General features: G+C 43.0%; 2 protein-coding genes across 5 annotated transcripts in view; both read right to left on the reverse strand.

Annotated features, from left to right (window-relative positions):
• The window catches only part of epg5 (ectopic P-granules autophagy protein 5 homolog (C. elegans)), a 147,460-nt gene extending 137,944 nt beyond the window's left edge, over nt 1-9,516 (reverse strand). For all 3 annotated transcript variants that reach the window (XM_078219496.1, XM_078219487.1, XM_078219488.1), the window contains exons 1-2: nt 9,432-9,516; nt 7,771-8,847 (exon numbers count right to left, since the gene is read on the reverse strand). In XM_078219496.1, the coding sequence (XP_078075622.1) occupies nt 7,771-8,847; nt 9,432-9,476 (1,122 nt within the window). In that variant the 5' untranslated portion in view covers nt 9,477-9,516. The remainder of the gene's footprint in view (nt 1-7,770; nt 8,848-9,431) is intronic.
• Nucleotides 9,517-20,737: 11,221 nt separating this feature from the next.
• The window catches only part of LOC144498440 (urea transporter 2-like), a 28,713-nt gene continuing 23,157 nt past the window's right edge, over nt 20,738-26,293 (reverse strand). For both annotated transcript variants that reach the window (XM_078219551.1, XM_078219560.1), the window contains exons 8-9: nt 25,556-25,605; nt 20,738-21,629 (exon numbers count right to left, since the gene is read on the reverse strand). In XM_078219551.1, coding sequence (XP_078075677.1) covers nt 21,462-21,629; nt 25,556-25,605 — 218 coding nt within the window. In that variant the 3' untranslated portion in view covers nt 20,738-21,461. The remainder of the gene's footprint in view (nt 21,630-25,555; nt 25,606-26,293) is intronic.

The following is a 26,293-nucleotide window of genomic DNA, read 5'->3' on the forward strand; positions in this document are numbered from 1 at the left end:
AAATTCCGATACGTTTAACATGGTAGTAAATGATATACCCAATCAATCCAATCATTTAGAAATATAGAAAATTTCAAATATATTACATTGGAATTCTAATTCATACTCAAACCAGGATTTAATTTACAATGTCAGACTAGAGATTTTATTCTTTTTGGAGCAGCTTACTGAATTTTAGGTAAATCAGGTTGAATTCTTCCATATTGCTACCCATATACCTCAGCTTTGACATGCTTTCAAACTTTCCATGAAATATTAAGAATTTTTTGAGTGCATGGGACAGAACAAATGTTGATCCTGATAAAACGCCAGCGGTGGGTGGCTCAGAACCTGTACGTCAGAGCTAGCTGTAGGAGTGGACAGTTGATGGTCTTGTGTCTGAAAAGACAAGTGACATCCCATTCATTCTTCATTGACACGGATGAAGAAAAGAAAAATTTGCACTATAATAAAGGAAAACTGAAGCCTCCATGGACTATCCTAATTCTAACTTCTAATCGAACTGACAATGGAATCTTTGCCCAGTTATGCCTTATTACTAAACAAAAGGATGAACCTAATCTGATGACCATCACCCATCAACTGTTCCCATTATCTGGTGGTTTCAACACAAAACATTGTGATAACAATGATCTACAGTGGCTGAAATTGTTGGGCGGGACGGTAGCACAGTGGTTAGCACTGCTGCTTCACAGCTCCAGGGACCTGGGTTCGAATCCCGGTTCGGGTCGCTGTCTGTGTGGAGTTTGCACATTCTCCCTGTGTTTGCATGGGTTTCCTCCGGGTGCTCCGGTTTCCTCCCACAGTCCAAAGATGTGCGGGCTAGGTTGATTGGCCATTCTAAATTGCCCCTTAGTGTCCCGAGATGCATAGGTTAGAGGGGTAGTGGGTAAATACGTAGGGATATGTGGATAGGGCCTGGGTGGGATTGTGGTTGGTGCAGACTCGATGGGCCGAATGGCCTCTTTCTGCACTGTAGGATTCTATCTATCTATCTATATCCCACATCTGTCGAGAGCTTCAAGTTTTTAGGTGTCCAGATCACCAACAACCTGTCTTGATCCCCCCATGCCAACACTATAGTTAAGAAAGCCCACCAACACTTCTACTCTCTCAGAAGACTAAGGAAATTTGGCATGTCCGACGACTCTCACCAACTTTTACAGATCCACCATAAAAAGCATTCTTTCTGATTGTATCACAGCTTGGTATGGCTCCTGCTCTGCCCAAGAATTGCAAGAAACTACAAAGGTTTGTGAATGAAGCTCAGTCCAATACGCAAACCCGTCTTCCACCCACTGACTCTGTCTACACACCCCGCTGCCTCGGCAAAGCAGCCAGCCTAATTAAGGACCCCACGCACCCCAGACATTCTCTCTTCTACCTTCCGTCGGGAAAAAGATACAAAAGTCTGAAATCATGTACAAACCGACTCAAGAACAGCTTCTTCCCTGCTGCCATCAGACTTCTGAATGGACCTATCTCGCATTAAGCTGATCTTTCTCAACACCCTAGCTATGACTGTAATACTACATTATACACTCCTTTCCTTCTCTATGAATGGTATGCTTTGCCTGGATAGCATGCAAGAAACAAACTTCTCACTGAATACTAATACATGTGACAATAATAAATCAAATCAGTCTTTGCTGAATAGATAAGCCTACTACTATCATAAGAAAAATGATGAAAGGAACCATCAATAGTGCCATCAAACAATATCGATTTGCCAGTATTCAGTAAGGTTCCTTCAAATTCAAAGGCTATGTGGAAGCAGGGGCTTTCCCTGACAATTAAACTGTGCTGCTCCACTCATAATTCCTCTGATGAGGAAACAGCCTACACCAGCAGCAACTGGGTAACAACCGGGTTGTGTTTATAAGTGGTGCATTCAGTTAGTGTCACTAACTGAAATGTCAGTTAGTGACCATCACAGAAAGCCCAGGTATCTCTCTGATCTTAATGATACCACTATAATTTAGGGTCTCCCCACTAACATCGAGTCACAACTGATCAGAAACTTAGTTGAAACAGCACACTAATACTGTGGCTATAAGAGCATTGCAGAAACTGGGCAAGGTGTCAGGTAGCTCACCTAAAAACCTCTCCATTATTATAAGGCTCAAGTCAAGAGGATAGCCAACTGTATGGGCTCAAGGGAGGAAGTGTTAGGTTTCTTAGGTAACACTAAAGCGGACAAATCCCCAGGGCCTGATGGCATCTATCCTAGACTGCTCAGGGAGACAAGAGATGTAATTGCTGGGCCTCTGACGGAAATCTTTGTCTCTTCATTGGACACAGGTGAGGTCCCTGAAGATTGGAGGATAGCGTTATTTAAGAAGAATAGCAGGGATAACCCAGGTAATTATAGGCCAGTGAGCTTGACGTCCGTGGTAGGGAAGTTGTTGGAGAGGATTCTTAGAGACAGGATGTATGTGCATTTTTGAACGGAACAATCTCATTAGTGACAGACAGCATGGTTTTGTAAGAGGAAGGTCATGCCTTACAAATTTGGTGGAGTTTTTTGAGGAAGTGACAAAAACGGTTGACGAAGGAAGGGCCATGGATGTCGTCTATATGGATTTCAGTAAGGCATTTGACAAAGTCCCTCATGGCAGGTTGGTTAAGGCTCATGGGATACAAGGAGAGGTGGCTAGATGGGTAGAGAACTGGCTTGGCCACAGGAGACAGAGGGTAGCAGTCGAAGGCTCTTTTTCCGGCTGGAGGTCTGTGACCAGTGGTGTTCCGTAGGGCTCTGTACTGGGACCTCTGCTATTTGTGATATATATAAATGATTTGGAAGGTGTAACTGGTGTTATCAGCAAGTTTGCGGATGACACGAAGTTGGCTGGACTTGCAGATGGCGATGAACATTGTCGGACAATACAGCAGGATATATATAGATAGGCTGGAAAATTGGGCGGAGAAATGGCAGATGGAATTTAATCCAGATAAATGCAAAATGATGCATTTTGGAAGAACTAATGTAGGGGGGAGTTATACAATAAATGGCAGAGCCATCAAGAGTATAGAAACACAGAGGGACCTAGGTGTGCAAGTCCACAAATTCTTGAAGGTGGCAGCACAGGTGGAGGTGGTGGTGAAGAAGGCATATGGTATGCTTGCCTTTATGGGACGGGGTATAGAGTATAAAAGCTGGAGTCTGATGTTGCAGCTATATAGAACGCTGGTTAGGCCACATTTGGAGTACTGCGTCCAGTTCTGGTCACCGCACTACCAGAAGGACGTGGAGGCTTTAGAGAGAGTGCAGAGAAGGTTTACCAGGATGTTGCCTGGTATGGAGGATCTTAGCTATGAGGAGAGATTGGGTAAACTGGGCTTGTTCTCCCTGGAAAGACAGAGAATGAGGGGAGACCTAATAGAGGTGTACAAAATTATGAAGGGTATAGATAGGGTGAACAGTGGAAAGCTTTTTCCCAGGTCGGAGGTGATGATCACGAGAAGTCACGGGCTCAAGGTGAGAGGGGCGAGGTATAACTCAGATATCAGAGGGATGTTTTTTTACACAGAAGGTGGTGGGGGCCTGGAATGCGCTGCCAAGTAGGGTGGTGGAGGCAGACATGCTGGCATCGTTTAAGACTTACCTGGATAGTCACATGAGCATTCTGGGAATGGAGGGATACAAACGAATGGTCTAGTTGGGCCAATGAGTGGCACAGGCTTGGAAGGCCGAACGGCCTGTTTCCTGTGCTGGACTGTTCTTTGTTCTTGTTCTTTAAGAAATTCAATACCATTCACAACAGAGCATTTCACTTGAGCAAAACATCTGCCACTTAACTCACATCCATCCCATCAGTTACCAGTTACACTGTGACTGTGCAATTGTATTAGCCACAGGATGCACGGCAGGAAGGTTACTTTGGCAACATCTTCCTTGATGTGGAGATGCCGGCATTGAACTGGGGTAAGCACAGTAAGAAGTCTCACAACACCAGGTTAAAGTCCAACAGGTTTATTTGGTGGCACAAGCCACTAGCTTTCGGAGCGCTGCCCCTTCACCAGGTGAGTGGGATCCCACTCACCTGATGAAGGGGCAGCGCTCCAAAAGCTAGTGGCTTGTGCTACCAAATAAACCTGCTGGACTTTAACCTGGTGTTGTGAGACTTCTTACAGCATCTTCCTTCTCATGAATGCTAGCATCAAGGACAACAGCAAAAATATTGTAGGAATGCCCTCACTTCAACTTAGAAACTAGACACAAGAGTAGGCCACTCATCCCAATCATCGAACCCAATATCCCGATCTCCCCTTACCCCCACATCCCCTTAGCCCCAAGAGCCACATCCAACCTCTTCCTGATCCAACTTCACATCCAAATCTGACTTTGATGCACATCATTATTTCTTTACCAGTGAGGTTGGTATTCTAGAATTCCCTACTAAACACTAGAAACACAATCACCACTTTAAGACTGCAGCTCTTTAAAAAAGTCCATCACCAACTATTCAGGGCAAGTAGGAAAGGGCAGTCTTTGCCAGCTTTATCCTACCTCCAAGAAAGAAAAAAGTAAATTCCCCTTTTAACTGTTTTACACTGTTAATCTGCGCCCTATTACATAATTATCCATTGTGAAAAACCAACTTGGACTTATATAGTGGCTTTGATGGAAAGAGACCTTCCCAGGCATTTCACATGCACAAGAAAAAATTGAATTCCAAGCGAAAGATCTATCAGAAGTGATCACAAGCTTGGCCAAAGGCAGGAGTCTTAAGGATGCTCTTAAACACTTGAGGTGCAAAGGAATTATAGAAGAGAATCTAAGAAAGTGAATGCACAACAGCCAATGATGGGGTAAAGGTATTATGGTACTAGCTAAAGTTTATACTGGGCAAATCAGATCCTAGAGTCCAACCTTATTTTCTAAAGAAACTGTGGAGCAAGTTATTGAACACATTCACAGGAGTTTGATGAACTCTTAATTCAAAGAATAAAACATTTATTGAAACAAGAAAAATGAACTATGTTACACCAGACAAAAAGGTTGGAAAGATCTCAATACAAACACAAGAGAATTATTCAAATCACACTATTCTTTTACCTCAGCAATAGGTTTACAGACACATACAACTTCAGATACAACAATTTACATTATCTACCTTACTTAGTCTGAATGTTAGCCTTTATGAGGTTCATATAAATTAACAGGGAACTGTGGTCAGAGATACCACACTTCAAAGTTAATGACAGTTGCGACCAAATCAGGTTCCATTGATTTCCCACCCAAGCATCTGCCACATTGTGAGCCAGCCAGTCTCACAGAAACTTTGTCCTTCTCACAAGGGTTTCCAATCTGACTTGAACATCGCATCTTGGAATTCTCTTCAAATGTTCCCCCACTTATCCAGCTTCAACAATGATCCACCTTCTGAGACTCCTGTCCCCTGGATCAGTGTATATTTAAGCTTCACCTTTCAAGCAATTTTCAGATCTTCGGCCAAGCATATTCACTGCAAGTCTTTCTTTAACCTGGAGCCCTTTTCTCTGCTCCTGTCACTTATCTTGACTCAATGGGATCTTTGATCCCTGTCTTGTCCCTGCCTGGGACTTTTTTCTGGGACCTCTATGTCTCACTCCCTGGTTTGGATCCTTCTCCATACCCCCTCCTCTTCCCTGTCCGCTTCTCGGTGTCCTGGGACACTTCCTTTCAAATGGTGTTCTGGTTCCAGGTTTCACTTCTTTGCCCATATGTGTGGAGCTCATTCCCAGCCTAAAGAATTAAAAACCTAACTACACTTGTGCAGCCTTTTCTAGGCCGGCACATGCCTGAAAGGCCCGAGCTAAGTTTTTAAAAAACCCAAACTGCACACGTGTGGCAAGTTTCAGGCTGGCACATGAGCAGAAATCCCAAGGCCTACCAGGAACTACAGTCCCCAAACTGCAACTGCTGGTTCAAAAACAAGAATTTCATTACAAAGGAATGAATAAATACACAAGCTGGAATCAAGGGAACAGATAATTTGGTCTGGGAAGAGTGTGTTGTAATGTTAAAATAGGCTAAAAAGATCGGGAAAATCAAGTCCATGGAGGGATTTAAACATGGATTATCATTTTGAATTTATGATGTCGGAAGGCTGGGAGCCAAGCTGCTTCAATGAGGATGGGATGGTGTGCAAGTGGGACTTAGAAATAGTAAGCAGGGTTTTGCACCAGCTGAAGTTTATGGAAGGGAGGTTGGGGCATTGATCAGGAGAGCATTGGAATAGTTGAGTTTGGAGATATCAGAGGCACTGATGAGCATTTCAGCAGTATATGAACTGAGAGGGGGGCAGTTTGCCTATTTCTTAATTTGATATTATTCCCAAGTTTGGGAACCCGTTACCCTCTGCTACTCTTGTTTAAAGAAAACTATGAGACAAAACAAAAGCAATAGTCAGATAGATCCTGGATAATAACTGCAGATCCAAGCTTTGGAAATAAGAACATAAGAAATAGGAGCAGGAGTAGGCCATCTAGCCCCTCGAGCCTGCCCCGCCATTCAATAAGATCATGGCCGATCTGAAGTGGATCAGTTCCACTTACCCGCCTGATCCCTATAACCCCTAATTCCCTTACCGATCAGGAATCCATCTATCCGTGATTTAAACATATTCAATGAGGTAGCCTCCACCACTTCAGTGGGCAGAGAATTCCAGAGATTCACCACCCTCTGAGAGAAGAAGTTCCTCCTCAACTCTGTCCTAAACTGACCCCCCTTTATTTTGAGGCTGTGCCCTCTAGTTCTAGTTTCCTTTCTAAGTGGAAAGAATCTCTCCCTCTCTACCCTATCCAGCCCCTTCATTATCTTATAGGTCTCTATAAGATCCCCCCTCAGCCTTCTAAATTCCAACGAATACAAACCCAATCTGCTCAGTCTCTCCTCATAATCAACACCCCTCATCTCTGGTATCAACCTGGTGAACCTTCTCTGCACTCCCTCCAAGGCCAATATATCCTTCCGCAAATAAGGGGACCAATACTGCACACAGTATTCCAGCTGCGGCCTCACCAATGCCCTGTACAGATGCAGCAAGACATCTCTGCTGTTATATTCTATCCCCCTTGCGATATAGGCCAACATCCCATTTGCCTTCTTGATCACCTGTTGCACCTGCAGACTGGATTTTTGCGTCTCATGCACAAGGACCCCCAGGTCCCTCTGCACAGCAGCATGGAGCAACTGAATGATTTGGAACATCAATAACAGAAAATTGACACACAAAAACAAACTAAGCTGCATTTCTTATCCTGGTCATTTTATAAAAAGAGCTCCAAACAGTGACTATTGATTCAGCTTCAATTATGTTGTCATTGGTTTTGAAAATTATTCGAGTCTCAACATCTGTAGTCCAAGCAAAGGAATAAACTTCAGATTTTATGATGTTTCCATGTATTGATATCAGCATGAACTAGGTGATTATACCACCCAGACAGGCAACTCTAACTATAATACAACAGACAGACCAAGGACTGAACTTAATACAAAAGCAAAAATCTTGCAGATTCTGAAAATCTGAAATAAAAACAGAAAGTGCTAGAAACACCCACTCAGGCCAGGCAGCAACTATGGAGGAGAGAAAGAGCATTAACATTTTGGAACAATGACCTTTCATCAGAACTGAATGAAATACAATTCAAAATCCAGTTCTGATCGCCATAATAGTGTGCCAATAAATAGAACTAAAAACAACATTGTTTCTGCTTATCACTAAAGACTAACTCATTAATTGTATTTATAAGATCAACTGGGCAAAACTAAAAACAAAAACTGACCTGGATAGTCAGTTGCTCTTCCTTGAATGTCCACAGCCTCTTTTTGATACTCTTATAATCACACATCATTGTCTCCAGTTCTGCCTCAGCCAGCAGAAGTTGTTTTCTACATCTCCCATAGTTCATAAGAAGTTCAAAAAGATCATTTATATCCTGATTGGCCACAGAAAGAAATTCTTCAGTGTATGTATCGACATTTTCTAGCCATGAACCTAACGCAAACACTTTCAGCTCCTCTTTTGAGAATGGGACAACTTCACGTGGAATTGCTGGATACAGTGTCCTGCAATGGGGTGAAACCTGCTCAGTGAATGCAGTTCCAGGGCTTTCTTTGAACTCCAATGGCAAATCAGGGTACAGTCTCTCTACGGTCAATTGTACAGGAAGATCTGCTGTGATATTATGCAGTTTCATATCTATAGTCCCTTTCGCATGCTCATCCAGTATTAAAATAGCAGGTTTTTGGTTGTCATCCCTCGTGATCTCCTTTTCCTTCAAATCAACTGTTACTTCCTGTGAAGAAATACTTTTAGAGTGCAATAACATTTGGTCCGAAGCACTGCAAACAGCAGGTTTAACATCACCAGTATCCTTCAAAGTTTCTTCATTTTGACCAACAATAGATTTACTACAGCAAGATAATTCATTAGCCTCTGGAATTTCAGGCACCTTTTGGAGCACAGTATTATTGTAATGGCTATGGTGAGTGTTTATTTTTTTTGTCTGATCCACATGAATCTGTTGACGTTCATTATCTAAAACAATATGCTGTTTTGAATCAATTTCAGATTCAACAACTGCAATGGATACTGCTGCTATACATGATTCAGATTCTTGAGTATTTTTCACAGTCTTCGCAGCTACCAATGAATCCGGAAGCAATTGGTGATCTTCACTTTGGCCCCCCTCATTAGGTTTTAAAAGAGTTTCTTCTTTTTGGCTCTTGTCAACAGTTGTAAAACTGGATGAAGAGAGCCCTGCTTTTGTAACAATACTAGAAACCGGTTCCTGGTCTGACTTCGGCTTCATTGAACTTTCCTTTTTTTTTATTTCTGTGGTAACTTTTTTCTTTTTGTCCTGAAAATCCAATAAAACATTACAAGTTAGCCCGCTTTTAATATAGTCTCACAGACATCAGTTTCACTTTCCTTGTTTATTCACCATCATTGGGGCATAACATTCTGCGTTGTGGTCACAAGTTTCCGTTTCATCGAAGGGACAAATCACCAGTGGTTTGCGTTTTCAGGGAAATGGGGAATTGTGTATTTCTTTGCGAATTCGAACATGTTTCATATGTAAACAATGGATATTTGTGGCGAAAAATTAAATTTGATGAGGACTACTTGTGAAATTAAATCACTTAACAGTTTAATTGCCAAATATGTGCCATTTTTCTTTAAGTACAGAGATTTTTACCTGGAGTAGGACTGCTATCAATAGTCAGTAAAGTGTGAGACTCCGGGGAAGGAAAATACATGATTATTTGTAGGGAGATAACAGACAAGCTGCGATAAAGCCCAACACTTGATGCAGACAGAGCTATTCTCCCCCTCTCCATTCCTGACAGCTATTCCCGGGGCAACGACTGCCTTAACAACCGCCATTAACGATGCCTGCCCCCGCACAGCGGGACTCTCCCCTGCTTCTCCGAGGCCTTTTACCTTTGTTGCCGGCCGAGCTTTTCGCGGCCGCACCGCCTCCGCCATCGCGAGCCGCGGATCCAAGCGCCAGCGGCCGCTCTGCAAAGTCACGGGACCAAAGGTCACAACCCTGCCACGTGACGCGTGAGACTGAGCATGCGCTGGAGAGGAAACAGACAGGAGGCCATCAAGGGGATGGAGGGAGAGGGACGGGGTATTCAGACATAGTGTGGAGTAGAGAATGCAGGAGGAGGAGAGGATAGATGGGGAGGTGGGCATGGTGGAGGGGAGAGGTAGGGAATGGTGGAGGGGGGGGAGGTAGGGGAGGAGAGGAAGGTTTGGGATGGGATGGGATGGGATGGGGAAGGGGTGGGAGGATGGGATGGGGAGAGGTGGGAGGATGGGATGGGGAGAGGTGGGAGGATGGGATGGGGAGAGGTGGGAGGATGGGATGGGGAGAGGTGGGAGGATAGGGGACAGAGGAGGGGGATGGAGTGAGAGGGAGATGGAGGACAGGGTAGATGAGCAGGGTGGGAGGGGTGTTGCCAGGGTGCCTAATGGCCCCTGCCCCTGCCCCTGAACACCTGAGAGGCTTCAATGGCCTCCGGTCCCACCAGTGAGGACGTCATGACAGGTCCCTGTTGGTGGGGACCATATGTATGCCTCACTGATGAGGACCTCCACCGGTGTGGTCGTGAAGTCAAGTGAGCCTGGACAATTCTGTGCAAGCTTCAAAGTCCATTACATACCTGGCACCAAACAGTTTGCGAGTCTTATGGCCACTTCCTAATGGCTCAAACTGGATTGCGCCCATTCAAATCCCAGCACATGGAATTCACCAGCCTTCAGGCGCGATGCGATAATGACTTGAATCACTACTATACAAGCGGATACCTGGTGTGATGACCCTGCTGTGGAAGTTTGGAAGCTATTGAAATTCCGGGTGGGGGGGTGGTCAGGCGTGCCAATTAAGCAGTGCCCACCTGGTGGGGCCCAATTGGTTCACCAGTGGTGCTAGTTGGACACCACCAGTGTGCCAGGGGCAGTTTCAAGAGTGTGGGGGCTATGACAGGTGTTAATGCAGGGAGCTCAAAATAGGGGACCCATGCAAAGGTGGATCATGTGGAGGGTCCTAATGGGCATTTTTGGGGCTATGCGGGTGGAACCCATTGGGAGGGCCCTGATGCTGGCGACCTGTGTTGGGGAGCAGTGGAGGATGAGGAGGTGTCTGATGTCCGTGGGGTGAGGGAGGGGGTCTCTCAGTGTACTGTGGGATAGGGGTGGGGCACCCTTGTGAAATGGCGCCCCCTCCCACCCCCTGCCCAGTACCCAGCGTGGAACTCCCAACTCTCCAATCAAAATAGTGACTTAGTGTGGGATGATTGCAGTGCGACACCTGCCCAAAACACTGGTGTGGATCACTCCATTCTTGTAACATTTAGAAATTTTTGGGAAGAATTCTGCTCCTTGTTTCTTGCAGTGAGAACCCTTCTTGCCATTTGTTTTCACTGATGGGCAAGTGAGGAACAATGTTTTGCTATTTATACACAGTAAGGTCCCTGGGTTTTACTCACCCCTTCACTGACTTACTGCTTTCTCTGTGCTTCTATTCACAGCATTGTTGCTGCTGCTCTGGGTACTGCAGGAAATGTGGGCTTCCTCTCTACCGTCACCTCCATTCCCCAGTCTCACTCTTTTCCCAATTCCCTTTTGCTCATTCTCCCTCTTCTAGCAAAGGCCCCATCTCCTACTTTCCCTTAATTCCAGCGACTTCCTCCACCCCATCAATTTCAGTGACCTCTTTGCTGGCGATTTCAGTGGCCAGGTTGCAGAAACTCCCCCTTTACCATCCTGTTCTGTGAATGCATAGGCCTCTCTTTCTCCTCAACCTGCCTCCCACCCAACCAACCAAGGCAGTGGTGACTATCTGGGTGATATCACTGAGCAGTAGCTAATGATGAGCTCTGTGAGGATAAGTGGGAATTGATTGTGTTTAAATCTAATGTGGCATGAATTCCCTAGCAATACAGATGTCAGCCCTCAAGTCAATTTGATTAATTCAACATGATAACAAGAGACAACTGAGGTCACTGGATGCTAAAGGCTATGGGCCCCTGACAACATTCCAGCAATCGTACTGAAGACTTGTGCTCCAGAACTAGCTGCACCCCGAGCCAAGCTGTTCCAGTACAGCTACAACAGGGGTATTTACACATCGATGTGGAAAATTGTGCAGGTATGTTTTGTCCACAGGACAAATCCAAGCCAGCCAATTACTGCCCTATCAGTCTAGTCTCGATCATCAACAAAGTGATGGAATTTGTTGTCAACAGTGCCACACAAGTGCCAGGCAAGGACCATCTCCAACAAGAGAGAATCCAACCATTTGCCCTTGACATTCAAAGGCATTATGATTGCTGAATTCCCAACTATCAATATCTGGAGGGGTTACAATTGACCAGAAACTGAACTGGACCAGCCATATAAATACTGTAGCTGCATGAGCAGGTCAGAGGAGGGAAATTAGGTGGAGAGTAACTCATCCCTGATTCTCAAAGACTGTCCACTCCGTTCAAGACACAAGTCAGGAGTGTGATGGAATACTCTCCATTTGTCTGGATGAGTGCAGCTCCAACAAGACAAAAATAACACTATCCAGGATAAAGCAGGCTGCATGATTGGCACTCCATTCACCACCTTAAACATTCCACCATCGATGTAGAGTGTCAGCATCAACACAAAGTACTGCAGCAACTCACTGAGGCTCATTTGATGGTACCTTCAAAAACTGCAACATCTATCACTTTGAAGGACAAAGGCAGCAGATCATCTACACATTCCACTCCAAGCCACGTACGATCTTGTCTTGGAACAATATTGCTGTTCTTCCACTGTCACTGGGTCAAAATCCTAGAACTCCCTTTCTTACAGTACTGAAACAGTTCAGGAAGGCAGCTCACTACCAGTTTCCCATGGGCAATAAGCATTGGGCAATAAAGGCTGGGCTGGCCAGTGATGCTCACATTCCATGAAAGAATAAATTTTAAAAAATGACCTTGTTCTGAATCAGAACACCGGGCCAACAATTAGCGATTATGTCTAACAGCTCACGTAAGTACTTGTTGGGCACACAGTGACAAATTTAAATTGCTGGCATGGAACTTCCGATTCTGATGGCTGAATCCTTCTGGGATAATTTGAACCCCTACATGAGTCAGACGATGGGGAAGGGGGGCGGGGGGGGGTACAAGTTCCATTCCAGAGACTCGAGCATGACATCTAATTAACTCTTCATAGTAGTTCTGAAGGAATGCTGCACTGGTGAGGAACCACCTTTCAGGTGAAATATTAAAGGTATTGTTGCACTGGCTGCCATTTCCTACAACAGTGACTACATTTCAAAATTAATTAGTTGGCTGTAAATGTCTGAGATGTTCTAAGGTTGTGAAAGGAGCTAACTAAATGCAAGTCATTTCTTTCTTATAAGGAGAAAATTGGGTGGAGCTTTGCCACCAAAATTCTCAAATCCAGTCCTGATTGGTGCTGGCTTTATGTGTGTCATTTTAGTACATTTCATTGATGAAACATCCATACTTGCAAACTAGACAATTTGGAAAGTTGATAACTCAAAAAAGGTCTAACTGATAAATGGTCCTGAACAAAGCCAATGACCAAGGACACTGAATTCCTTTTATGACATTTGATTTTAAAAAAATCATTATTTGGAATCACATTTTGAAATTCAGTTTGTTCGTTGTGAAGTTCAATACCTTCATGCACAGCAAGCTGAAAGAACTGATTACATTGGGTATGCAGTGGTATATGATCTTGTCATGAATTAAAATATACCCAATATTTCTGTTGTAAAATGGGGGTAAAAGAGGGTTGTTGTTGTAATTGCTAAATTAAATTGCTAAAAAATGAAATTTTTGTAGTGGTGCTATTCCAGAACCGAGCCCTTAATAATCAAATTCTATTACAGATGTTCAGTCAGGTGGAAAAACGTTCACTTTTGGGCAAAGGGCAGACATATTGGTCGATGGTTCACTAGTCCTTGCCGTTGATTTTGATGTTAGATTAGAAGCTGCTGTAAAGTGGAATTCTATTTGAATTCTTTGTGGATGTAACTAGTTGAGTTGACCAAGGAGAACCAGCGGATGTGATTTATTTGGATTTTCAGAAGGCTCTCAATAAGGTCAATATGCTACTATGTAAAGTTAAAATGCATGGGATTGCGGGTAGTGTATTGAGATGGATAGAAAGCTAGTTAGCAGATAGGAAGCAAAGAGTTGGCATAAATGGGTCTTTTTACAATTGGCAGGCAATGACGAGTGGGGTTCCGCAGGGACCTCTGCTAGGACCCCAACTGTTCATGTTATATATTAATGATTTGGAAGAAGGGGCCAAATGGATTATCTCCAAATTTGCAGATGATACAAAGTTGGGTGGGAGGGTGAGCTGTGAGGAGGATGCAGAGATGCTTCAGCGTGATTTGGACAGGCTGGGTGTGTGGGCATGTGCATAGCAGATGCAGTTTAATGTGGATAAATGTGAGGTTATCCACTTTGGTAGCAATAATAGGAAGACAGATTATTGCTTGAACGGGTGTAAATTGAGAGAGGTGGATACTCAGCAAGACTTTGGTGTCTTCATGCATCAGTTGCTGAAAGTAAGCGTGCAGGTACAGCAGGCAGTAAAGAAGGCAAATGGTATGTTGGCCTTTATAGCGAGAGGATGTGAGTATATGAATGGGGATGTTTTACTGCAATTGTATAAGGTATTGGTGACGTCACACCTGGAGCATTGTGTACAGTTTTGGTGTCCTGATCTGAACAAGGCTATCCTTGCTATTGAGGGAGTGCAGCAAAGATTTAACTGATTCCTGGGATGGCAGGTCTGTTATATGAGGAGAGATTAAGCCAGTTAGGGTAATATTCACTGGAGTTTAGAAGAGTGAGAGAGGATCTCATAGAAACTTATAAAATTCTAAAAAGATTAGACAGGGTAGATTCAGAAAGAGTGTTCCCGATGGTGGGGGTGTCCAGAACTAGGGGTCATAGTTTGAGGAAAAGGGATAAACCTTTTAGAACTGAGGTGAGGAGAAATTTCTTCACCCAGAGAGTGGTGAATCTGTGGGATTCACTACCACAGAAAGTAGTTGAAGCCAAAATGTTGCGTGATTTCAAAAAGGAATTAGATATAGCTCTTGGGGCTAAAGGGATTTGGCGAGATGGCAGGATCAGGATATTGAATTTGATGATCAGCCATGATCAAAATGAATAGCGGAGCAGGCTCTAAGGGCCGAATGGCCTATTCTTGCTTCTAGTTTCTCTGTTTCAGTGTTAATACATGCCTCCACAAACATAGAGATGATCTGTAGAGGGAGGACAGTATGCATGATGAAACTTTACAGGTCGAATTTCACGCTTGGTAAGAACCGGAAACAGCCACGAATGCCAGTCCTGCCCAACTCTTAATTAAAAACTCACAATATTAGTGGCAGCTACTGTGAATCATGTCCGCATTCGGTGAGAGTAGTCGATGAGGGAGGGCAGGAGGCCACAGCTGGCAGGAGGGGAACTCCGACAGCTTGCAAGCCCCAATGATTGCCTCAAGAACCCTGGAGGAAGCAGCAACCAGGAAGGATGGATGTCCTGATGCCAAGGGATCATAGAAACCCTACAGTGCAGAAGGAGGCCATTCGGCCCATCGAGTCTGCACCGACCACAATCCCACCCAGGCCCTACCCCCACATATGTTCATCGGTATCTATGTCTGAGGCAGCTACTCCAGGATTAGCATCCTGCAGCTCAAGAGGCTCCCCTTAGGGACAATGAGATTGTGAAGAGCACATCAGACAACTACTTTGAGTGACACTTGCTCAAGCTGTTATTGTAGGACGCTTCCGGATTGATGGAGACTTCTGAACTTTATCTTCGGCAACCCAATGGTCCTCTCCACCACTATTGTGGGTACATGGCAATGGTTGTATCTTTCCACAGTGTCTGTCCTCGTGTGCCTGACATGTAACTAGTGGGGTCCCACATGGCTAGTTCTTGGACCACAACTATTTATAATCTATATCAATGATCTACAAGCAGGAACATAGTGTAACAGCGAAATTTGCTGATGACACGAAAATAGGCGGGAGAACAGGCTGTGATGTGGAGACAAAAAGTTTACAAGTGGATATTGACAGGCTAGGGGAATGGGCCAGAATCTGGAAGATGGAGTTTGTGATAAATGCGAGGTTATCCATTTTGGCATAATGTCAGGATATGCACCTCACATCATCACGTGCGATTTAACATTCTTCCGGATTGGACACGTGCTAGCAGTGCTCAATCTATAATTGTACTTTACATTTTTATTATTTTTTTTGTACACAAGTAAAGTCAAATGTTTTCAAGGGGCACAGCTTCCTTTCATTCTTGATATCAAAAATCATATTGAAACACATTTATGTGTCACTTATATGTGTTATCATTATTCTGTATGTGGTGCCCTGAGCAGAAGTTATACTTGTGAACAGTGCCCCTTTATAATTTTTGAAAAGTATCACTCTCTTCACGGGTTCTGGGTTCCATCTTGGGCGAGAACCCCATGTCAGCCCCACTTTCACCAATTGTCAGCAAGGAATGTCTACGCCCTCTGGAGATGGGGAAAACTGGATCTCCCAATGTGGGGATTTCCTAGCCCCACGTTCCTCACACTGATGGCCTTGTTCATGGCAGGTGAAAACTGTTCTAAGGCCACCATTTTGAAAACTTTTCTGATTCTTCGGGCACATTCCACCAAAGTTACAGTAGGAGCTCATGATAGGCATACCTTCACCAGATAGACTGCAGCGGTTGAGGAAGGTGGTTCACCACCAGCTTCCCAAGGGCAACTACAGATGAGCAATAAATATTGGCTGTGCCAATGATTATGATATCCCATGCGAGAATAAAAAAAAATTATTGCATGTTGTTAGAATGTGTAGCATTGCATTTTATGTTGTAGCTGTTTACACTTTTAAAGTTGTAAGTATATATTTTTTATTTTTATATCAGTGCAACTATAATACATTGTATACGATAACGTTTCATGAAATGTTATAAATTTCAGAAGTTTTTTCTCCTTAATAACATTTAAGGATTACATGACACATTTGTGCCATCTACTGGTGTAACAAAGATACTGAAAATCTTGGTTGATTCGTATGGCAGAGTTGAACTGTAGACGTGATTTTTATGAGTTAACACTCCTGAGGGTTTTTTTGCCATTCAATTTATTAAATGGAAAATTGGGTTGGCTGTGAATTAGATCAATGTCCACGTGATCCATCTTGTTAAGCGAGACTGGGTCAGGCATTCTATCTTGTTGCATTTGTCTGTTCAACTTACGTAACTATAGAAATTTCATCTCTAACTTGTCCACCCATTCCACCAACCTGACTATGTTTTTTTAAAGTTTAACACTATGAGAAGAATGTTTTTCGTATTGGAGGTATGTGAAAATCTTGTTATATTCTTACCTCCTTCATTCATGTAGGTGTACCTTATATCCTTTGCTTGCAGCAATTGTATAGTAAAAAACCTATCAGTTACACTTGCTTGTTTTTGCCTAGGAAGGCTGCACCAGCTGATACTATTCGGAATTGAGAGACTTCAAATTTGGTGCTTTCATGTTATCCTGTGAACTCTATCTGATATGAACTGCATGTAGAAGACATTCAGCAGCTAGATTCATTTCTGCCTCTATCAAAGATATTCCTGCCAATTGCCCATTCTTTCTGACAGTGAAAGCAGTTCTGCACATTTGATTGGGAAACCCTTAATCGATTTAACCTGACTGGAGGAAGGTTTAATGGAGTTTCTGGGCGGGGAGGAGGGGGGAGTGGTGTTGGGACCCCTGCTTCTCTTGATATATATTAATCTAGACTTTGGTGTGCAGGGCGCAATTTCAAAATTTGCAGATGACACAAAACTTGAAAGTATTGTGAACTGTTAGGAGGATAGTGTTAAACTTTAAAAAAACATAGGTTGGTGGAATGGGTGGACAAGTTAGAGATGAAATTTAATGCAGAGAAGTGCGAAGTAAATCATTTTGGTTGAAAGGAAGCAGAGTGGTAATATGAAATAAAGGGTACAATTCTAAAGTGTCTCTGTTGGTATATGCCCCCTTGTTTAGCAGCAGCCCATGCTGGGCTACCTCTTGGGAGCAGGCCACCCTCTGCGGTGGGGTGGGGTGAGACATTTAACTGGTCATTACTTAGCCTCTTGAGGGCCTTGGGGGCGGCACCGTGGTCAGCACTGTTGCCTCACAGTGTCAGGGACCCGGATTCAATTCCCGGCTTGGCTCAGTGTGTGTGTGGAATCTGCATGTTCTCCCTGTTTCTGCGTGGGTTTCCTCCAGGTGCTCCGGTTTCCTCCCAGAATCCACAGATGTGCGCATTAGGTGGATTGGCCATGCTAAATTCTCCCTCAGTGTACCCGAACAGGCGCTGGAATGTGGTACTAGAGGATTTTCACAGTAACTTCATTGCAGTGTTAATGTAAGCCTACTTGTGACTAATAAATAAATAAAACTCAATAGGCCCAAGGACAGACAAGTCACCCAATTCCTCCACCATGCCCTAAGAAATGGGAGACAGATCAGGGGTGGGTGGTAGACAGCTGACAGGCCACGCACAACATTTTATGAGATTCCAAACCTGTTGGAGGGGAGTGTAAAAAAAAAGCTGTTTATTTTACTTTCTACTGGTGCAGACAACATCAAAAACCAGGAAAATGTTTCCAAGTGAGCTGAGATGGTTACAAAGAAATCATTTTACAGTTTTTGTGTCCATTGACAGCTCCCAGGAGTATAAAGGCCTGCAGAGGCCTACTTTCAACTGTCAGGTCTGACCATAAAGTGGGCCTATAGTAAGGAATCCCCTTGGATAAAAAATAATGGTATTCCTGGGCCTGGTCAGTTGGTAGGCCAGAAAAGACTGTCCTCTTTAATATTCAACTCACTTCCAGCTATGGAATTTAGCAAAAGCTGATGAATAAATTATCAGGGTTTCTGCTGACTATGCAGCAACTTGTCAATTGGCTGAGCACTATTTCAATATCTAGAGACAAAACGGCAGAATGCTTTCATTTATTTTGGGATATGGCAAACCATGTAATGTAATGTTTATTTGAGTGCATCAAATCCACTCTATATTGTGGGATTAGGGTCACAGATATTCCAGAGCAGATAGGGAATGCAGATTCCCTTCCCTGGAGGACATTAATGCACCAGTTGGAATTTATATGGTAACTTCCCATTGTTAATCAATGGATGGCCAGATTTAATAAATACATGTTCACAATTTACCAGAGGGGAGTTTGAGCTCTCAACATTTACATTATTCGTTTGCACCATAACTACTAGGTGGTTCCAATTATGAACTAAAAGAATGTCATCTTTAGTTAATAGGTCAGGTTCATTGGCCATGCTAAATTCTCCCTCAGTGTTCCTGAACAGGTGCTGGAATATGGTGACTAGAGGATTTTCACAGTAATTTTATTGCAGGGTTAATGTAAGCCTACTTATGACACTAATAAATACACTTTAAACGTAGATGGATTACATGTGAATTTCTGACACAAACTCTTTAACAGGTGAAGGGTAAAATAATTAACCCAGCTATTGATTGTGATTTTAATAAAAGGCACAGAAGATTGTTTCCTTCTCCAGTTTTCTCACCGACAAAGTCCCTCATGGTAGGCTAGTGAAAAAGGTTGGATCTCATGGGATAAAGGGGGAGGTGGCTCGATGGGTGGAGAACTGGCTTGGTCATAGAAGACAGAGGGTGGTAGTGGAAGGGTCTTTTTCCGGCTGGAGGCCTGTGACTAGTGGTGTACCGCAGGGCTCTGTATTGGGACCTCTGCTGTTTGTGATTTATATAAATGATCTGGAAGAAGGAGTAACTGGGGTGATCAGTAAGTTTGCGGACGACACAAAACTGGCAGGACTTGCAGATAGTGAGGAACATTGTCAGAGGCTACAGAAGGATATAGATAGGCTGGAAATTTGGGCAAGGAAATGGCAGATGGAGTTCAATCCTGATAAATGCGAAGTGATGCATTTTGGTGGGAATAATGTAGGGAGGAGCTACACGATAAATGGAAGAACCATAAAGGGTGTAGAGACGCAGAGGGACCTGGGTGTGCAAGTCCACAGATCTTTGAAGGTGACGTCACAGGTGGAGAAGGTGGTGAAGAAGGCATATGGCATGCTTGCCTTTATAGGACGGGGCATAGAGTATAAGAGTTGGGGTCTGATGTTGCAGATGTATAGAACGTTGGTTCGGCCGCATTTGGAATACTGCGTCCAGTTCTGGTCGCCACACTACCAGAAGGACGTGGAGGCTTTGGAGAGAGTACAGAGGAGGTTTACCAGGATGTTGCCTGGTATGGAGGGGCTTGGTTATGAGGAGAGATTGGGGAAACTGGGGTTGTTCTCCTTGGAAAGACGGAGGATGAGGGGAGACTTAATAGAGGTGTATAAAATTATGAAAGGCATAGATAGGGTGAACGGTGGGAAGCTTTTCCCCGGGTCGGTGGTGACGTTCACGAGGGGTCATAGGTTCAAGGTGAAGGGGGGGAGGTTTAACACAGATATCAGAAGGACATATTTTACACAGAGGGTCGTGGGGGCCTGGAATGTGTTGCCGGGCAAGGTGGTGGAGGCGGACACACTGGGAACGTTTAAGACTTATCTAGACAGCTAAATGAACGGAGTGGGAATGGAGGGATACAAAAGACTGGTCTAGTTTGGACCAGGGAGCGGCGCGGGCTAATTGTTCCTTGTTTCTCGTTTCAAGGCTTCATTCTATGATCATCTTGCTAGTGCCAGTACAGAGCGAGACTGCAGATAGTTGGGAACCTGTCTCGGGGGCAGGGAATTCATATGGTGTTCGTGGAAGTGGAAATGACTAGGGTTGGGAAGCATTTTCCGATCAGGGCCAGTGTGATCTCCTGGACTCGTTTCGATCGCCTCAGGGGGTCGGAGAGGAATTTCCCAGATTTTTTTTCCCCATATTGGCCCTGGGGTTTTCACTCTGGGTTTTCGCCTCTCCCTGGAGATCACATGGTCTGGAATGGGGGGGTGGGGGTGAGTTAATAGGTAAACAAAGAGTTAAGCATCGTAGCTGTGAGGGACAGCTCGGTGGATAGGATATTGGTATGTAGATAGGCTGGAAAATTGGGAGGGGATCCTGGATTCAGGATTCAATCCTGGACCGGGGAGCGGCGTGGGCTTGGAGGGCCGAAGGGCCTGTTCCTGTGCTGTATTGTTCTTTGTTCTTTGTTTGTTCTTTGACTCTCCTGAAGGTACTGACTCATGCTGTAAATTCAACAAAGCTCAGAACACAGAGTTATGCTACTCCAGAAAATCGTCAAGCTTTCGTTACAGTTACAATATTAGCTTTAAACTTATAGCTTCCTTGTATCTCAGCTTACTATTTTGCTGTACTTCCAAGCTCAAATAATTTGAAATTGTGTAACTTGCATCTTCATCATTTGTTACCCATTTTGGGACAAGGTTCTGTCTTTCCAACTCCACTCCTGCCGAAAGACTCATGTTAAAACTTACTGCTTTGACTAGGCCTTCATAGGCTAATTCCTCCATTGACCTAGAACCCATTTGTTTTTTCTGATTATACCTCTTTAAGTGCCTGGGGATATCTTGTGCGTTAAATGCAAGCTATGGTGCCATGGATATCCAATTTCTTTCACTGTGTCACACAGTCCTGCATACCCATAGAGGTATTTAACTTCAGATATATGCCATCAATGAATTTCCATTTTCTGTAGTAGAACACAAGCAGTTCAAATCATGGGCAATGATGTATGCATCATAATTTCAATGATATGATATTTTTTAAAAGGAGCATATTTCATCTGTGGAAAGATCAGGATATTTGAGGCATTTATACAAAACGCAGGTTATATAATTAACTAATTAAAAATGAAGCATTGCATGGATATATATCTTGTACACAGTTCTATTTGAGGATTTTTTTGCGCCATGTTCTCTTCATTTATTTTGTTCCATTCTCTTCATCTCTTGATAAATTCTTATGTTCTTCTCAGGGTAGGTCACTTCAGATAGACTCACTTTACAGATGGCTTTATTATTGGTGGTCATCAGCAGAAATATAATTGTGGAAAGGCAAAAAGGCAACGTGCATGCAGGTAATCCAACCTTGAAAACAACACAAAATATAACACTTAACAGCGACATCAGCTCTGTTTCAACAAAAAACATTGAAGTAATTGATATACTGAATGATATGGCAGGAGACAGTCCCAGATGAAATTTCCCATACACACAACAAAGGCAACACTGTTCGAACACATACCCAAAGCTCCCCTCCCCATCTCCCGTCTCAGTAACTTTATCCAACAGTGCCGGAAATCATTTGATGTTATGAAAATTACTTTCTTTGATATTATAAATAGAAAGAAAATGATACTTCTACATCATTTTGACTAGAATTGTTACATTTGCATTAGAATCATAGAATCCTACAGTTCAGAAGGAGGCCATTCGGCCCATCGAGTCTGCACTGACCACAATCCCACCCAGACCCTATCCCCATAACCCCATGCATTTAACCTAGCTAGACCCCCTGCCACCGAGGGGCAATTTAGCATGGCCAGTCCACCTAACCCGCACATGTTTGAACTGTGGGACGAAACCGGAGACACGGAGAGAAATCTACAGAACATAGAATTTACAACTCCACACAGACAGTGACTCAAGAAATTGGGAATCGAACTCAGGTCCCTGGCACTGTGAGGCACCAGTGCTAATCATTGTGCCAACATGCCGCTCAAAATAAGAGCACAAATGAACAAAAATGCTCAAATCCCAGTAGCCCTCCATGAAATAAAGCCTATTGAGGTCCTTAACTGGACAATTGATGGTCAGCTAAGGGCCTGTTTCTTCCCCGGCACAATAATATGCGTTACTTTGGGAGTGCCCTGTGCCCTTTGGGAACAACCCCAAAAATATTAACCACTTATGTTAACTGCTACAGCATTCAAATCCCTCCCCAAACCCGATGTGGTTCCAACCAAAAACCCTGGATTCACCTATGTCTTCCTTCTTTGGACTGATTGTAGCCCCAGGAGTTGTCACTATTGAGTTCTAGTAATGCTGGGACTACTCAGCCGCTGCCAACTCTTGAGACCTGAGAAGTCCAAGCCTGACAATTATCTCATTTAAGGTCATCGCCAGAATATTTTTGCTGCAATTTTTTTCAAAGACTGACTTTTCCACTGAGGAGGGATGGAAGTGAGAAATATGCGCACACCACCACCCCTCCCCCCACACCACACCCTGTAAAATTTATCCTGAAATTACCTCTCTTCACCCTTCTGCAAAAATACATCACTTCATATTTATCTGTATTAAATCCCATCTGCACTTCTCTGCCCATTTTGTTTATCTACGTCCTGTTGCAGGCAATTTGTGGAATCCTCCAAGTTTGGTACCATCGGCAAATTTTGAGATTTTTCTCAGCTTTCCAAGATTCAAGTCTTTATACTCAGTGAATAAAGGAATGGTCCTAGCACTGATCCTTGGTTAAAACTACTATTTATTACTACTCTGGTCTGAAAAACAACCTCTACCTTTTGCCTTTAAGTCAATTTTTAAAATCTAATTGCGCACTGACCAGCCCCGATTCCATAAGCTTCAATTTTGTTAACAAGCCCTTTATGCGGTACCTTGTTAGAATCATAGAATCCCTACAATGCAGAAGGAGGCCATTCGGCCTATCGAGTCTGCACCAGTCACAATCCCACCCATGCCCTATCCCCATAACCCCACGCATTTACCCTAACAAGTCTCCCTGATACTAAAGGGCAATTTAGCATGGCCAATCCACCCAATGCTTTCTAAACATCCTTATACATGAACTCCACTGCATTGCCTTCATCAACCTTCTCTGCTACTTCATAAAATAATCAATTAGATTTAGTTAAGCACAATCTGTCTTTTATAAATCCGTGTTGGCTGTTCTCAAACCTCCCCAAATACCCACAGATGTTTTATCCTGATTAAGGATTCCAAGATTTTACCCATCACTGATCTTTGACTGATTGATCTCAGTCACATTTTTTAGCCTCCACAAGATTTCCTTTTTTGGCCACTAATAGAAGCATGTTTCCTCTGATTATCCATTAGCAAGCATAAAAAATAATTAGAAGCTGAAGTCGTCAATTTGGCCCCTTAAGCCTGCTCCACCATTTTATAAATCGTAGCTGACCCTTGACCTCAAATCCACTTTTCATGTCCAATCTCCAAATTTCTATTGATCCCAGCCTTGAATATACACAACAATAGTCCCTGCAAGCTCTAGATAATTCAACAGTTTCACAACCTCTGAGTGAAGAAATTTCTCCTCATTTCAGGCTGAAATGGCCATCCCTTCATCTTTATGCCCCTAGTTCTAGACTTCAATGAGGGAAAACAATTTTTCAGCATCAATCCTGCCATCCTTAATAGGACATGGTCCTGGCACTTAATGGCCACTTAATTGGCAGCAGACAAAACATTGCACAAGGGTCCAACTGTTTGACCACTTAGGCTCACAAACTGCTTTCAGGCTCAGTGATGAAGCTTCACTCTTATTAGTTGAATTATGGCCTTTTTGTCCTCCTGATATTAATATAGATTGTAAACATCTGAGGCATTGATCCTTACGGCACCCCATTCATTACATTCTGCCAACCTGAAAATGACCCATTCATTACTACTCTCCGTTTCCACTATCCAATCTAATATTTTGCTCAAAAGTTCATGAACACTTATCTTGTACAAAAACCTGCCATTTACTCTTCATAATTTATTATTACAGCCTGGTGAGGAAGGGTTGAAAGGTCAAAGAGTTCCCCTGTTTGCCCACTCTTCACTTGATCACAACAGATTTTTTGAAAAGGTTATTATTGCCAATTAAGTGAGTACTTAATTATTATAGCGCTATGATCATAAAAGAACCAAGAGGGCATGTTTTCTTGAGTTTAACAAAGAAATAGGTTAGCATTATTATACTTAAACTGATCTAAGCAAAATAATTAAATTAGCACTGACTCACACACACACACAACAGACTGTAGAATCCACAATAAAAGTAAGAGAGAATACAGTCTAGTTTGGTGACTTGGCTGAATTCGATGGTCTCAGTATTCTGATCAAGAAATGCAGAAGACTGAATTGGTTGTTCTTCAGGGAATTATAATGCTGGGTTGGATTATTTTAAGAAATCTCTGTCAGCAGTCGGCATTCATGGATGATAGACTGACTCCACTCCAATGAATTGGAATGTGAACATATAGAAATGCAAATTTGGGTTAGTCATCTTGGGCTGTGAGTTCAAGTCACTTTATCTCTGTTTTTGAAAGGTCTGGTTTTATAAGTTCAACTCGGGTTTCCAGCCGGTGGATTAAAAATCATTATTTGGCATGAAGTACATCTGACAGCAGTGGTTCTGTTGGTAATATTCTCAGCTTTCAGTCAGAAGATTGCGGATTTAAGCCCCACTCCAGAGACTTGAGTACACAAAATAGATTGGTACTTCAGTACAGTACTGAGGGAGTAATGCATTGTCTGAGGTGTCACTTCTCGGAGAAGATGTTAAACCAAAGTACCTCTGCCCTCTTGGTGGGCATAGAAGATCTCATGGTGCTTTTCAAGACCAGGGAAATTTTCCTCTCGTCCTGGCCAATGTGTATTACTTCACCATCAACACAAAACAGATTATCTGATTAGTTAACTCATTCAAAATTATGGGATCTTGCTGTATGCAAATTGGTGGCTGCATTTTCTACATTAAAACAGGAACAAAGAAGGAACCAAAACTAAGAAACTTTAACGCTGTGCAAATGGATGGGTTTTGAGTGGGTTCAGATTCACCTAATTTTGAAAAATACTTAATTGGCTGCGCTTTGCAAAATGCTTTGTAACACTCTGAGACCATGAAAACCACTTTTTCTCATTTATTCTGTAACCTAAAACTGCATTCCCTAAAATTGTGCTCAAGTCCAGATTAAGATTATGCAACAAGCTCTTTCAATTTAATGATAAATGCATCAACATTTTGACAATTAATGGCAATGACTTACCACAGACATTATGTTCATGAGTGCTTCTCCTAAATAAGCGCAGAAAAATGCTATTGGGAGGATAGAAAAATATGTGTTAACGACACTTGGAAAACATTGGCTATTCTTTACATAATTACATTTCAATAGATGTTTATCTACTGCCTTTTAGACTTCATGTTGAAACATATTAACATCTTTAAGGAAAAGGAAATTTAAGGAATGTGGTGGGGATCAACCAAACATAATTAGAGAGGTGGATTTTGAAGAACTTTTGGAAACAGACATACTGGCTGAAACACAAGCTTTAACATCAAGAAATCTATCTACTTCCTTCTTAAGTATATTCAGTGACTTGGCCTCCATGGCCTTCTGTGGAATTCCAAGTGAGTGAAGCAGTTTCACCTCATTTCAGATTTAAATGAGCTACCCCATATCATGAGAATGTGACCTCTTGTTCGAGAACATCCACCCAGGGGAAACAGCTTGTATTCGTATCAAAACTTTATAAAGCTAAATGTCTCAAAGCTCTTCACAGTGACATTAGAAAACAAAGTATGGCACCAAGTCACGCAAGGAGTGCTAAAACAAATGACCAAATGTTTGGTCAAAGAAGTAGGCTTTAAGAAGGGTCTTAAAGGAGAAAGCGAGATGGCGAGGTTTACTGAGGGTATTCCAGAGCTTGGGGCCAAGGTAACTGAAAACATGGCCACCAATGGTGGAGCAATGAAAATCAGAAATACTTAAGAGGAGAAAGAG

The sequence above is a fragment of the Mustelus asterias genome, chromosome 1 (genome assembly GCF_964213995.1).
Source record: "Mustelus asterias chromosome 1, sMusAst1.hap1.1, whole genome shotgun sequence".
Classification (NCBI taxonomy): domain Eukaryota; kingdom Metazoa; phylum Chordata; class Chondrichthyes; order Carcharhiniformes; family Triakidae; genus Mustelus; species Mustelus asterias.